This window comes from Alternaria conjuncta (assembly GCF_024043145.1).
Source record: "Alternaria conjuncta strain BMP 0040 chromosome Unknown scaffold_7, whole genome shotgun sequence".
Lineage (NCBI taxonomy): Eukaryota > Fungi > Ascomycota > Dothideomycetes > Pleosporales > Pleosporaceae > Alternaria > Alternaria conjuncta.
Genome location: NW_026250096.1, coordinates 1,202,071 through 1,213,849, shown reverse-complemented (window position 1 = coordinate 1,213,849; position 11,779 = coordinate 1,202,071). Strand labels below are relative to the sequence as shown.

At 52.3% G+C, this 11,779-nt stretch overlaps 4 protein-coding genes across 4 annotated transcripts; 2 read left to right on the top strand and 2 right to left on the bottom strand.

Moving 5' to 3' along the window:
• Positions 1–2,201: 2,201 nt before the first annotated feature.
• Positions 2,202–3,008, bottom strand: J4E85_005526 (uncharacterized protein; the record flags this gene model as incomplete). Its single annotated transcript, XM_051469771.1, is given in 2 exon segments — positions 2,202–2,955; positions 2,974–3,008. 2 exon segments carry the CDS (start codon positions 3,006–3,008, stop codon positions 2,202–2,204), a joined length of 789 nt encoding a protein of 262 aa, XP_051326602.1.
• Positions 3,009–4,675: 1,667 nt separating this feature from the next.
• J4E85_005525 (uncharacterized protein) lies at positions 4,676–6,463 on the top strand (the record flags this gene model as incomplete). The annotated part of the gene is made up of 6 exons (XM_051469770.1): positions 4,676–4,765; positions 4,812–4,883; positions 4,935–5,021; positions 5,075–5,206; positions 5,256–6,107; positions 6,155–6,463. 6 exons carry the CDS (start codon positions 4,676–4,678, stop codon positions 6,461–6,463), a joined length of 1,542 nt encoding a protein of 513 aa, XP_051326601.1.
• Positions 6,464–6,926: 463 nt separating this feature from the next.
• J4E85_005524 (uncharacterized protein) lies at positions 6,927–8,312 on the top strand (the record flags this gene model as incomplete). The annotated part of the gene is made up of 1 exon (XM_051469769.1): positions 6,927–8,312. One exon carries the CDS (start codon positions 6,927–6,929, stop codon positions 8,310–8,312), a length of 1,386 nt encoding a protein of 461 aa, XP_051326600.1.
• A 972-nt stretch (positions 8,313–9,284) lies between these two features.
• Positions 9,285–10,293, bottom strand: J4E85_005523 (uncharacterized protein; the record flags this gene model as incomplete). Its single annotated transcript, XM_051469768.1, has 2 exons — positions 9,285–10,093; positions 10,146–10,293. 2 exons carry the CDS (start codon positions 10,291–10,293, stop codon positions 9,285–9,287), a joined length of 957 nt encoding a protein of 318 aa, XP_051326599.1.
• Positions 10,294–11,779: the final 1,486 nt, after the last annotated feature.

Sequence of the window (11,779 nt, the reverse complement as noted above, 5' to 3'; positions counted from 1 at the left end):
TTGTTCTTTTTGTTTTGCGCCATCCTGCATGTTACTGTCATTTGTGTCTTCTCCCAATCCCTTGGAGGCAGCATATATTTACTTTCACTACTGCATACATCTAAAGACTTGGAACGCTGAGCGGGGCCGCAAGGTCAGGGAACATTTGGTTATTCTTTGGTTTGAACATGGTAATGTCTTGGTCATTTTGCTCGAGCGTGGAGGTCTTGCAACAATCACTCCTTGAATTGGGTGGTATTTTTTGCTTTGTCTAAAAGCTGTCCTTATGTTGAGATGAAGTGAGATGGATGCAAATGTGGGGCGGGAAGGTGAAGGAACATCTAGGTACTATCCATGAACACGAATGAACGTCATACTACAAACTCTTCCTCCATCCACCCATCGCCGTGCTTCCACGTATAGATACCACTTCATCACCGCCCTCCGAAACATCCATGCTCGTCACTTTCTTTAAAACACTCGGTCTCCGACGTTGTTCTCGTGGGGTCGCCCCGGCGGTGTGCGTTGTTCTCTCCCGGCCGACAGCAGCCCCATTACGAAACCACGTCGGCCCCCGAATACGTCAACCACGAATATAGTCAACGTATCCACATAATACCGCTAATTATGATCCATTACTTATTGTTCTTATTCCAAATTCTTTCCGTTGCTAAAATCAATCTTTAAGGCCCTAAAACACACATTTCGTCTGGCCCGTTCGCTTGGTTTCGCGCATGAACCTCCATCACTCGCATGTGAAACGTCACCCGATATGTGACATGCTAAGCGATAATGTGCGATACGTTCAGCTCAATCGTTCGTTGACAAGGCATGTTGTTGAATGCCTTGGACGGTTAGGTTACCGCAGGCCTGGATCGGGCTGGGAGGTGACAAATGTTTGATATTGCGATACTCATCAAATGACAGATTAAAGTTTTGAGTGTGGAGTTTTGGCAATACGACAGTTCGGCGATAGGGCATCCATTGGAGTCTTGGAGATTTTTGTGTGACTTGGGTGAAACGGGATGATATTGGTTGGAAACGAATATGCGAAATATCGACTTATTGGAAAGCGGGGGAGACTGGGGGAGACTGGAGCTGAAGCCGTACACCACTTCAACCTCATATCTACTTCCATCGCTCCTCCGAGGTTTCATTACTCTCAGCTCAGCTCGTAGGCAAAACAGACGTTCAATCCGCGTCGCACAACCTCCGACTCGCTCCCTCGCCGAGAAGTTTGATAGCACAATCCCCATCTTCTCCACCACCATCGCACAAGTCCATCTCCACGACCAAGCGGCTTAATCTCAGAGCCTCCCTCTCGGTGCTCCTAGGTGAACACAAACGTGTGAATGACATCGGCTACCTGCATAGGTGCGCTTTTTCCAACTAGATGATGCACGTTACAAGGCAAGGTCGCACTGACAGCTGTCAAAATCTCTGGTGCGTCGTGACATGAGCGCGAAGTCATGGTAGTGTCAGTAGTGATGGACCATGGGCGCGGAGATTGTTGTTGTGATGGCGGTAGCTTGAGCGGCTATTTGGAGGGGAGCACGTGTGTTGTGTTGGACGAGGCGATGTTGTACGAACATGCGTATGGATTCGGAGTTCGACTACGTGACCATTGCTCGAAGCTCGGTACGGAAGACCAGATGCATAGTTTGGGGCAGTGTATATGAGCTGATAACGGACGATCAAAGCCACACCGATGTTGTTCAATAAGTGTAACATGAAAGCTTGAACAGAGGAGGGATGATCATACCAGCAGAATCGCAATGTAGTGCAAGCATGGACAAGAATATATTACTAGATACCAAGAAGGAGATCGAGCAAGCTCGTACAGTTTGACTATTACATACATATATAAGAAAATGAATTAACCAGACGTCTGCCACCATGTATGTACAAACTCTCCATGCCACGAACGTGGTCCAAGAGGTGGGAGACCGGTCAAGCTCTGTCCGTGTACTGATGAGGTACGAGAACATGCCTCATGACTGAGACAGTGTTGTGTAGAGCTATCGGTATAATAACACAAGACTCGTCGCGTGGTTGTCCATGGTCATACTGCAAGTGTAGCTGGCGTGTGTATGACTTGCGAATGATCGAGTGTGCGTCGAGTGTTCTGAATCGAAGGTAGGAGATGGTGCAATCGAGCAGCTGATATGGCGGTTGTCGTAGTGCGATGTAAGAGTCGAAGAATCTTCTCATCGTGAAGAGGTTTACTCCTCATCGTCTTCGGCCGCGCCAACTTTGGTGTCCCAAAGGGGCCCACCCTGTGGGTTAGGAGCGGGAGCAGCTTCAGCGTTGCGCCCCCAAACTGGCCTTCTCCCTGCGTCAGGAGCGGGAGCAGCTTCAGCGTCGCGCCCCCAAACTGGCTTTCTCCCTGCGTCAGGAGCGGGAGCAGCTTCAGCATCGCGTCCCCAAACGGGCTTATGCTTCTGTGGGTTGGGAGCGGGAGCAGCTTCAGCGTTGCGTCCCCAAACAGGCTTCGTTCCGGGATACACCCACTTCGGTGGGCCAGGAGCGGGAGCAGCTTCAGCGTCGCGTCCCCAGACGGGCTTATGCTTCTGTGGGTTGGGAGCGGGAGCAGCTTCAGCGTTGCGTCCCCAAACGGGCTTCGTTCCGGGATACACCCACTTCGGTGGGCCAGGAGCGGGTGCTGCTTCAGCGTTGCGACCCCAAACGGGCTTCGTTCCGGGATACACCCACTTCCCAGCTTCAGGAGCGCGTCCCCAGACGGGCTTATGCTTCTGTGGGCTAGGAGCGGGTGCTGCTTCAGCGTTGCGTCCCCAGACGGGCTTATGCGTTGCTTCAGCGGGTGCTGCTTCAGCGTTGCGTCCCCAAACGGGCTTTCTCGTTCCCTCAGCAGCGGGTGCAGCGACGGGAGCGGCTTCAGCATCACGCCCCCAAACGGGCCATCTCGTTCCCTCAGCAGCGGGTGGAGCGACGGGGGCAGGAACTGGCAAGGCGGCACTGTAAACAGTGACCGACAGGATGGCGGAGGCGATGAAGGCGGAGATCTTCATGATGTCGAACTTGGATAGATCGTGTGGTAAAGTATCGTGAAGGTTGGAGAGGATCGACTGTTGATCAGATAGTTGATGCTGATCCTTGAAGGTGCAGACGATGTCGAAAGATATTGGTGCGTGGTGGGAAGAGTACTTAAGTTCGAGAGGGAGATGTAATCACACGAGAGAACCTAACGGAGGCGTTCTTTTTCTCTATTGACCCCTCAGAACATGAATAGGCCACCTTGTTGCTCAATAGACCTTCGGGTCGCCCAAGTCCGATAAGTGAAGGCAAGCCCTCAAAGGGATCACTCTGAATGGAGGTCGGTTAAGCCCCAAAGCAAGGTTATCCAGAGCAAAGAGGTCTTCCAGGCCTTCGCGGGCGCTATGGATTACGGATAACTTGGTCCGAGAAGATTCAAAGCTCGCGGGGAGACGGCGAGCATACGCTTTGCGACAAGTGCAACAAGGGATTACTACGATATTGAAAGCGAGCGAGTTCCGGTGTTGTGATTACCTCTTTTGGGTCTGAATAGCTTCAATAGAAAAAAGAGGCTTGGCACGGCTCGCGTGCACTCGACATCAGCACAATGACGCGCCACGTTATGAAAGATTGATTTTACTGGATCAAAGAACGCCTTCTGGAAGGTTCACGAGTAAACGACTCAGGATTGAGGTATCGGCGTTAAGGAGGCGGCTCAAAGGTGGAGTAGCTTTCATGGAGGTGTGATCGAGCAATATTACGCACATTAGCGCATGTCGAGACTGAAATCATCTTTGAGATCGAGAGAAAGAGACTTCAGGTCCACCAATGATTTTGAATCGATCGCAACCTGCGATCTGTAGGACAATGGGCTCGCCCGGTTGACGTAGGAGGACCATGATGCAAGTGACTCTGCGAGGGCTTCCGAAAGAGCCGTTGTCCTGGGACAGCAGCGATTCGACCAGCCGTAAACGGTAGATACGCTGAGAGGCGGAGAATATAGCATTGTCGGCAAGACAATAACGCAAGTGTTGCTCGCATGCAGGGTGCGCTTGCGGGCGTCTGACGGCATATTTCGATGGAAAAGAAACACCTGCATGAATGCTCCTTGCAGTGCACCATGTGCCACGTGGGAAGGAGACCCCTAGTCTGAATCCTTTGAATCGCGAACGGTTCCTGTTGGGCTTGTGAGTCTATTGGCAACGCAAGACTGATGGGATTACTGTCAGGGGAATCGTCAGCCAGGCTCGATGCGCCCTCTGGATTCGAACGTTTTCACTCCATGTGCTCTTTCAAAGTCGCCGGTTTCAGCTGGTGATATGAATGTGAAGGACTCGAGCGACAGGAACGCGTCGTGGTGTGTGTTGGGTTGTCTGAGCAGCCGCCTGGTCGATAAGGAGCTGATTAAGCTAGCGTCGCACGTGGCACCGCGCCAAAAGTTGCCGCGGGAAATCGTCGCGAATCACTGTGAGACGCCCATGAAAGTATGCATGCAAGAATAGCCAGGTCCACGGCGCCTGCGTTCAGAGCGGTGCTTTCGAGCTTGTCGAGGCGGCCGTCAGCATGGATTTGCTCGTCCTTGCAGGCTGGTAGCGGACGAAGCCGCCGGCACATTACCACCCAAACGTCGGAGAAGCCCTACTACATCACCACGCCAATATTCTATGTCAATGCTGCCCCGCATGTCGGCCACCTGTATACCATGGTCCTCACGGACGTGATAAAGCGGTGGCATGAACTCAAAGGAGAAAAGGCGTTGCTATGCACCGGAACAGATGAACATGGCCTAAAGGTGGTTTACCTGGCAATGTGATAGTATTGCACTAAATCTGTAACAGGTTCAGAGAGCAGCTGCAAAAGCTGGCATTGACCCGAAACTGTTCTGCGATAAGGGTGCCGAGATCTTCAGAGTACGCATGCACGCATAACGAGCCCCCGCCATCGTTACTTACCTGTACGAGGAACTTGCAGCCAAAGCCGAGATCACGAACGATCACTTCGTACGGACGACGGATAGAGAACATAAGGAAGCTGTCGAGTATGCATGGGTACGAGAACTTGAGTTCAGACGGTGGAAAGCCATGTAGCTGATGGCGGACAGTTCCTGCTACAAGAGAAGGGCCTCATATACGAGCAGAAGCATGAGGGATGGTATTCAGTCACCGACGAATGCTTCTACCCACAGTCTGCCGTACAGCCATATCTTGACCCACCTACAGGGAGGAAGATGATGGTAAGATTTTGCTGGGGCGCCACTGTCATTCGATCTGACCAGGCTACAGACATCGATTGAGACTGGTAGTGAAGTAGAGTGGTCTTCAGAAGTCAACTATCACTTCCGGCTCTCGGCATTCCAGGATAAGTTGCTCGAGTTTTTCAAGAACAACCCCGAGTGGATAACCCCGGAGCACCGTATGAAGGAGGTTGTGCAAGCGGTCGAATCAGGATTGGAGGACCTGTCTGTGTCTCGACCGTATGAACGACTAACGTGGGGCATTCGAGTTCCCGGAGACGACTCGCAGACCATCTACGTATGGCTCGACGCGCTTATGAACTATGCGACCAAGGCCGGATACCCATGGACACCGGGCCGCGAACAGGCAGGAGGCTGGCCCGCGGACTGTCATGTCATTGGCAAGGACATTGTGCGATTTCACTGCATTTACTGGCCTGCCTTCCTCATGGCTCTTGGACTTCCACTGCCCAAGAAGATTCTGACACACGCTCACTGGACTCTTGGAGGGTCCAAAATGTCCAAATCTACTGGCAGGGTCGTCGATCCTTTCCACGCCCTTGATCGGTTCGGTCCGGATGTTATGCGCTTTTACATGGCTCGCGAGGGTGGTATACAAGACGATGCGAGCTATGACAATTTCCGCATCATTGGTTTGTACAACAAGTTCCTGAACCAGCAACTCGGCAACCTGGCTTCTCGTGTTACACGAGGCAAGAAATGGAGCGTCCGTGGCGCAGTTGAGCGTGTTGGTGGGTGGCCAGCGGAGGAGTGGGCGGAAGGACCAGGTTCCAAGTTCCGGAATAATTCTCTTGCTACCATCGCCTCGCAAGTAGATGCATCTTTTGATGCCTACGATCCGCGTAAAGCCGTGTCTCAAATCGCAGAGTTTGTCCGAGGGGTAAGTCTAGACACCCTTCTTTCTGCCATCCTACTAACTCGACCAAGTCGAACGCTTTCTTCCAGATGTCGCAACCATGGGACAAGGTCTTGACCTTCGGCCCAGGAGAGCCTGGCGAGGATGTCGACAAGATCATTTATCTTGCTGCTGAAGCACTTCGAATCACCGGTATCCTATTACAGCCATACATGCCGAACAAAGCACGCATGCTACTTGATCAGCTAGGCGTACAGCAAGATCGAAGAACCTTTGAATACTGCAAGCCTGGCGCTGATCTAGACTACGGCACTCCATTGGTAGAGCTGGGTGCAGCGCACAAGGGTGTGTTGTTTCCCCCACTGCCGAGCGAGGGATGAGAGTCAGGTGTGGTGTACTATATGTGTTTGTAGTTGCGAAGCATGGGGAATGAAATAACTCCAGAAGTGAATACAGGTACACTCTCTGAAACTATGGAGCACGTCTTTGCGTCAATGCTTTAGTCGTTCAGGTCTAATCGCTCAAGGGTGCTGTCGCAACGGATTTTCTTAAAAGTACATTTCAACCCTCAAACATTGCTTGACAGGTGAGTTTGGTCAGGAGCTGATCCCGTGTGGCTGGTGCCTAATGCCAAGACTACATCATCGGCGGTCGTCGCGCGAACTTTAGATTTCTGAGTGAACATTCCCTACGACAGCACAATCACGAACACCACAACACCTCCACACCTTTCGCCCCTGCAGCTGCATCGGAGCCTCCCAAAATCTTCACATCTTTCTTTAGCGGTTGCGAAAGCACAACACAAAGCAGCGCGCACGCGCCTCCACGCAGGATCAATTCACCATGGCCGCCCCCAAGCCGGGCGGCTTCAAGATGTCGCTCGGGGCACTGAAGACGAAGCCAGGGCTGAAATCTTCCCCCGCACAGAAAGACACCAAAAAGACAAAGCTTTTGCTCGGTGACGACGAACCAGACGATTCGAATACGCAACAAGAGATCACGGGATGGGACGCAGCAGAGGGCGGCGCGGTCGATGCCAACGGGAAAAAAGAGAAGGAGGGACCGCGCATCATTCCAGCTTTACCCAACCGCGATTGGCGAGCAGAGGCACGGCGGAAACAACTTGCGAAAGCACCCCATCAGCAAGCGCAAAATGTCACGGTCGATGAGAGCAAGATGGAGGAGCCGAAGGTGCAATATGGCCTTACGATCATCAAGAAAGACGAAGCGCAAGAAAATGGAGCTGCGGAAGCTGAAGCCGCGGAGCCGATGGAGGTGGAGCAAGACAATCTCACGGAAGAGCAGCGGCTCGAGAAGAAGGCACTCGATGCGCTGATCAGCGGCAAATCCACGGACAACGATCTCGTGATTCCCGTACAATCAGAAGAGGACGCACTCTTGAACGATCTCAACAATGCGCCCGACGCGCCGACCCTCGAAGCATACGAAGCTACCCCGATTGAAGGCTTCGGCGCGGCGCTCCTACGTGGTATGGGTTGGAAGGACGGCGATGCAATAGGCAAGAACGGTCCTGCTGCGAAGCCGAAAGAAGTCAAACGGCGACCAGCGCTGCTTGGCATAGGCGCAAAGGAAGACGCTGCAATAGGCGTTGAGCTAGGGGAATGGGGTGGTGGCAAAGGCAAAGGGAAAAAGGTCGCGCAGAGCTACAACCCCGTTACGCTGCGGAACAAGGTTACCGGTGAGATGATCACAGAAGAGGAGCTAAAGGCCAAACTGGAGGCTCAGAGCTTGATCCCAGACGAGAAGCCGTCAAGAAGTAAGAGCAAATACGACGACGACAGCGAAGACGACGAGCGGAGGCGCGAAAAGCGGAAAGAAAAGCGAGATGACCGCGACCGCGACCGCCGACGCGACGACGACTATGACAGCGAACGGAGGAAAGACAAAGACCGCCGAAGAGACAAGGACGACTACTACGACAGCGAGCGCCGCCGAGACAAGCGGAGAGAGCGAACTCGAGACGACGACTATGATAGCGAGCGCAGGCGCGAGAAGCGAAGAGAACGTAGTCGCAGCCCCGACGACCGAAAAGAAAAGCGCCGCGATCGGTACCGTAGCAGGAGTCGAGACTCGAAGCGGAAGAGCGATAGGAGAGATCGTAGTCGCAGTCGTGACTCGGATGATCGCAGGAAGCGGAGGAGAGATAGGGAGTATGAGGATGAGGAGAGGTATGAGAAGAGGCGTAGGGACGACAAGTACTATAAGTAGTGTTTAGATGGGTTGGGCATAACGGTATCAGACAGTATGAAGCTGCATGTATCTGGCGTTTTATATCGGCATCTTACGGGCATAGCATAGGCATGAATGGGCATCTTCATGATGAATGTGTAGTTCAAGGTTTCAATACACTGCGCGATGTAGCTGGACTCTGACCAGGGCTTTCGATACATACGTAAATAATCCATACGACCGTACAAATTGTGTGATTTACAGAATTTGTTGACAACGCATCGCCTTGTACTAGTCTGTAAATATTGTGTCTAAGTAATTCACTTAGAGCACTACTTTATGTAAAAACGAAATGATTGTGGTTTGCTAGTATTTTTCTTGCTCACCTTCTGCACGGATAAGTCTATATACTTGATAGTCTACATACCTTTAAGTGAGAAAATCAAGGTGAGCTTGCATAAATACCCGATAGGCGAGTTTCTGTCTTGTTGTCGTTTCCGGATTTAAACCCTTGAATTCTGTAAAGTTGCCCACAATCAGTAAGACACTTCCACCCACCTCCAAGTTGAATCGCCAGTTCACCTTTGGTGTCAAATAAGGTACAGTCACTTGTTGCTTCTTTGAATGTGCCCGTGCAGGAATGGAAGCACAGCACAGCGCGATGAAGTAAGACGGGATATAATCGCAATGCAGGTGTATGTCCAAAGTCTAATATCTTGGGTTGTGAATGATTTGAGTGGTCATGGTCTGTTAAATCTGAGGGCTCATTAGAACACTCGGTGCGTAGTGAAACAATTATTGTGGTATCATTTCATTCCATTATATGCCATATTAAATATCATTTACTAGTACATCGAGCCCCCGTCAATACAACTCTCATGCGTGCTTCATTCTTAAATCGTAACTATGCGGTGGACTCAAATAATCAAAACGCCAGTGGTATATGTAAATGCCAAAAGCTCAAAACAAAACAAATTGAATATGTACAAATACGGGGTATACATAGAGAAATTAGAAGTTGCGCGATGGCAGTGGGGATGGGTCCTGCGCGGGCATAGGGTAGCCGTTTCCGGTGTGTGATACGTAGCCGTTAGCCTGACCACTGGTAAGGGAGTTGCCATTGGTGTATCCGTTGGCGTAACCATTAGTTTGCGGTACGGCCATTTGCGAGTTGCCCCGGTAGTATTGCTGGCTGTCCGCAGCGCCATCGCCCATGTGGTGGTGGGGGTGGGTTCGTCCGGTCTCGCCGCTCTCCTCAAAGACTTGCATCTCGGTCTGCTTGGACTGGTGGTTCTTGGTGCGCGTGGCAGGTAGGAAGTCGATGAAGAAGCTGAAGACGTAGAAGCAGTAGATGAAGGATACACACCATTCCAGGACAGCAGCCACGTTATAGATGTGCTGCTTGGAGCATACCGCAAAGGCGATGGCGAGGCACACTTCGGTGATGATGAAGAAGAGTTTGATCCAGAAGGAGATTCGGAGGATGGAGTGCTCGCGGTAGTGTATGCCTAGGCGCTGGTACTCCCAGCAAATGAAGATTGCCGAGACGATGTAGCCGATGATGAAGACACCAAGAAAGATGTTATGCAGTCTGTTGTGGTTCTTGCAATCGAAGATAGTGAGGAGGATCAGACCGGCGGCACCGATTATGGCGGCGACGGTTGCGCAACCTGAGTAGATCTTCTGCCAGTGAGACGTGTTTGGCGCAAGTTTGTTGGTGTGTCGCAACCAGCGCTCGAAAATGAAGGCGAGATCGAAGGTTACGACAGTTACGGCGGACATGGCAATGAACATGGCTTTGAGGTAATCCGCACCGATGTCTGGATGCCGTTAGCATTGTATGGATCGTATTGTCCATGCTGCATCACTCACCAGAAATGTAAGGAATGTTTTGCCCGTCGCTCATTGTCACATAATGCGGTTTGCCGGTGGCAGCCCAGTACACCAGCATGGTGATGAGCATAGCAGTCCATACTACTGCGGAGAAGATGGGGACGACCCAATACGAGAGCCCCAACATGATGGCTGATGTCCCTCGACGGTCTTGTGAGGTTTGCGGGTAGAACGGCGATGAGTCCTGTTGCGGCTCCAAGGGGTATCCAACGCGCCTGCGACGGGAGTGTGCGGATAGGGTAACACGGCACGCGACCAGAGGGTGAAGTGAGGGGAGTGAAGCAGGAAAGACACGAGGACGCGATCAGCAGCAGGGAGCAGGCCTAAGAAGATGAGAGGGGACCAAAAGCAGATATGATGGCAGGACAGTCCGCGGCGCAATGAAAGTCTCATACAAGCGGTGTTGTTGCTAGGACGCGACTATGATGTCACGGCTCCACGACTAAGCCGGCTTGCGTAAGATCCCGCCGCCTCCGCTTCGATCGCGGTGCTGGACGTCACCAGCAAGGCGCAGACTCTTCGATTGCGCGGAGTGAAGATCGTGAATGCTTCCCAACACCTGCGGACGAAATCTCACGTCAACCTTGGAAGGCTTACTGATGATGATGATGCGGCGACGAGCCTCTGCGGGTGTGGCTGCTGCAGAGTCGCGATAGGACTAACGCCATGTTTGTGCGGCTGGCGCATCGATTCTGCCTCAACAACCTTGCCATCGAGATTCGAGGCCAGTCGTCGCAGAGCTCGATCTCGCTCAAACGCAACGCAGAGTTTCAGCGTCAGCACTACGATGACACGTCCGAGGACCAGGCTGTCGTCGCAGCGAGAAACCCGACAGTGTGAGGTCCATGTGACTTACAATCGATGCTCGGCAGTATTGCGCGGCCTGATATGGCTGTCACTCCGTCGTGAGGTGGAGCGCGTTGCTAGTGGTGCGCGACATCCAGGCCTTCAGTGCTCCGGCCTTGATAGTTTTACAAAACTACTCCCGAACTCCAGTGTGGCCTGTTGCTGGTGCAAGTGCATAGCAGCCTGCGATATGGTTTCGAGACCAGTTGATGCATTCGGGCTTTTATCCAGAACCCGGGGTAGGTGCGCGCAATTGTGTCGCGTATGTCGCGCGTCGGACCTGCCACCTGATCAGCCTACTTACTGCAGTCCTTTATTCCTGGAAAATTGCTGCCAGTCATTTCTTGGACGGTCGCAGGAGTAGCGGTGACTATGTGTCCTGAGAATACGTGGCGGAGATGATAACGCGCGTAGCCAGAACCCTAGGACAATCACGACGCGAGATGGAAACAAAGACGGACTGCTGATCGGAGATAATCCACTGTCTACTCAAGCTGCGATCGTCAGGTTCAAGTATCCGCTACAAGAGTTGAGAGAAAAAGGAAAGCGAGGAGTACCGCGCGAACTGTTCATGCATGCTGCATGCATGGACCAAGGCGAAGACCAGGGAACTACGGCAAAAGACATCTGGGATGGCGACACGGCCAGCCACTGTGCTTGCCGGGAGCACCGCCACGCTTTATGTTGCGAGACGCGTATGTCGGCACGGCCACAACAAAGCAGCTCGCCTAGCTTTTCCTGGTGTGGATCTTTCACAGCCATGGCAC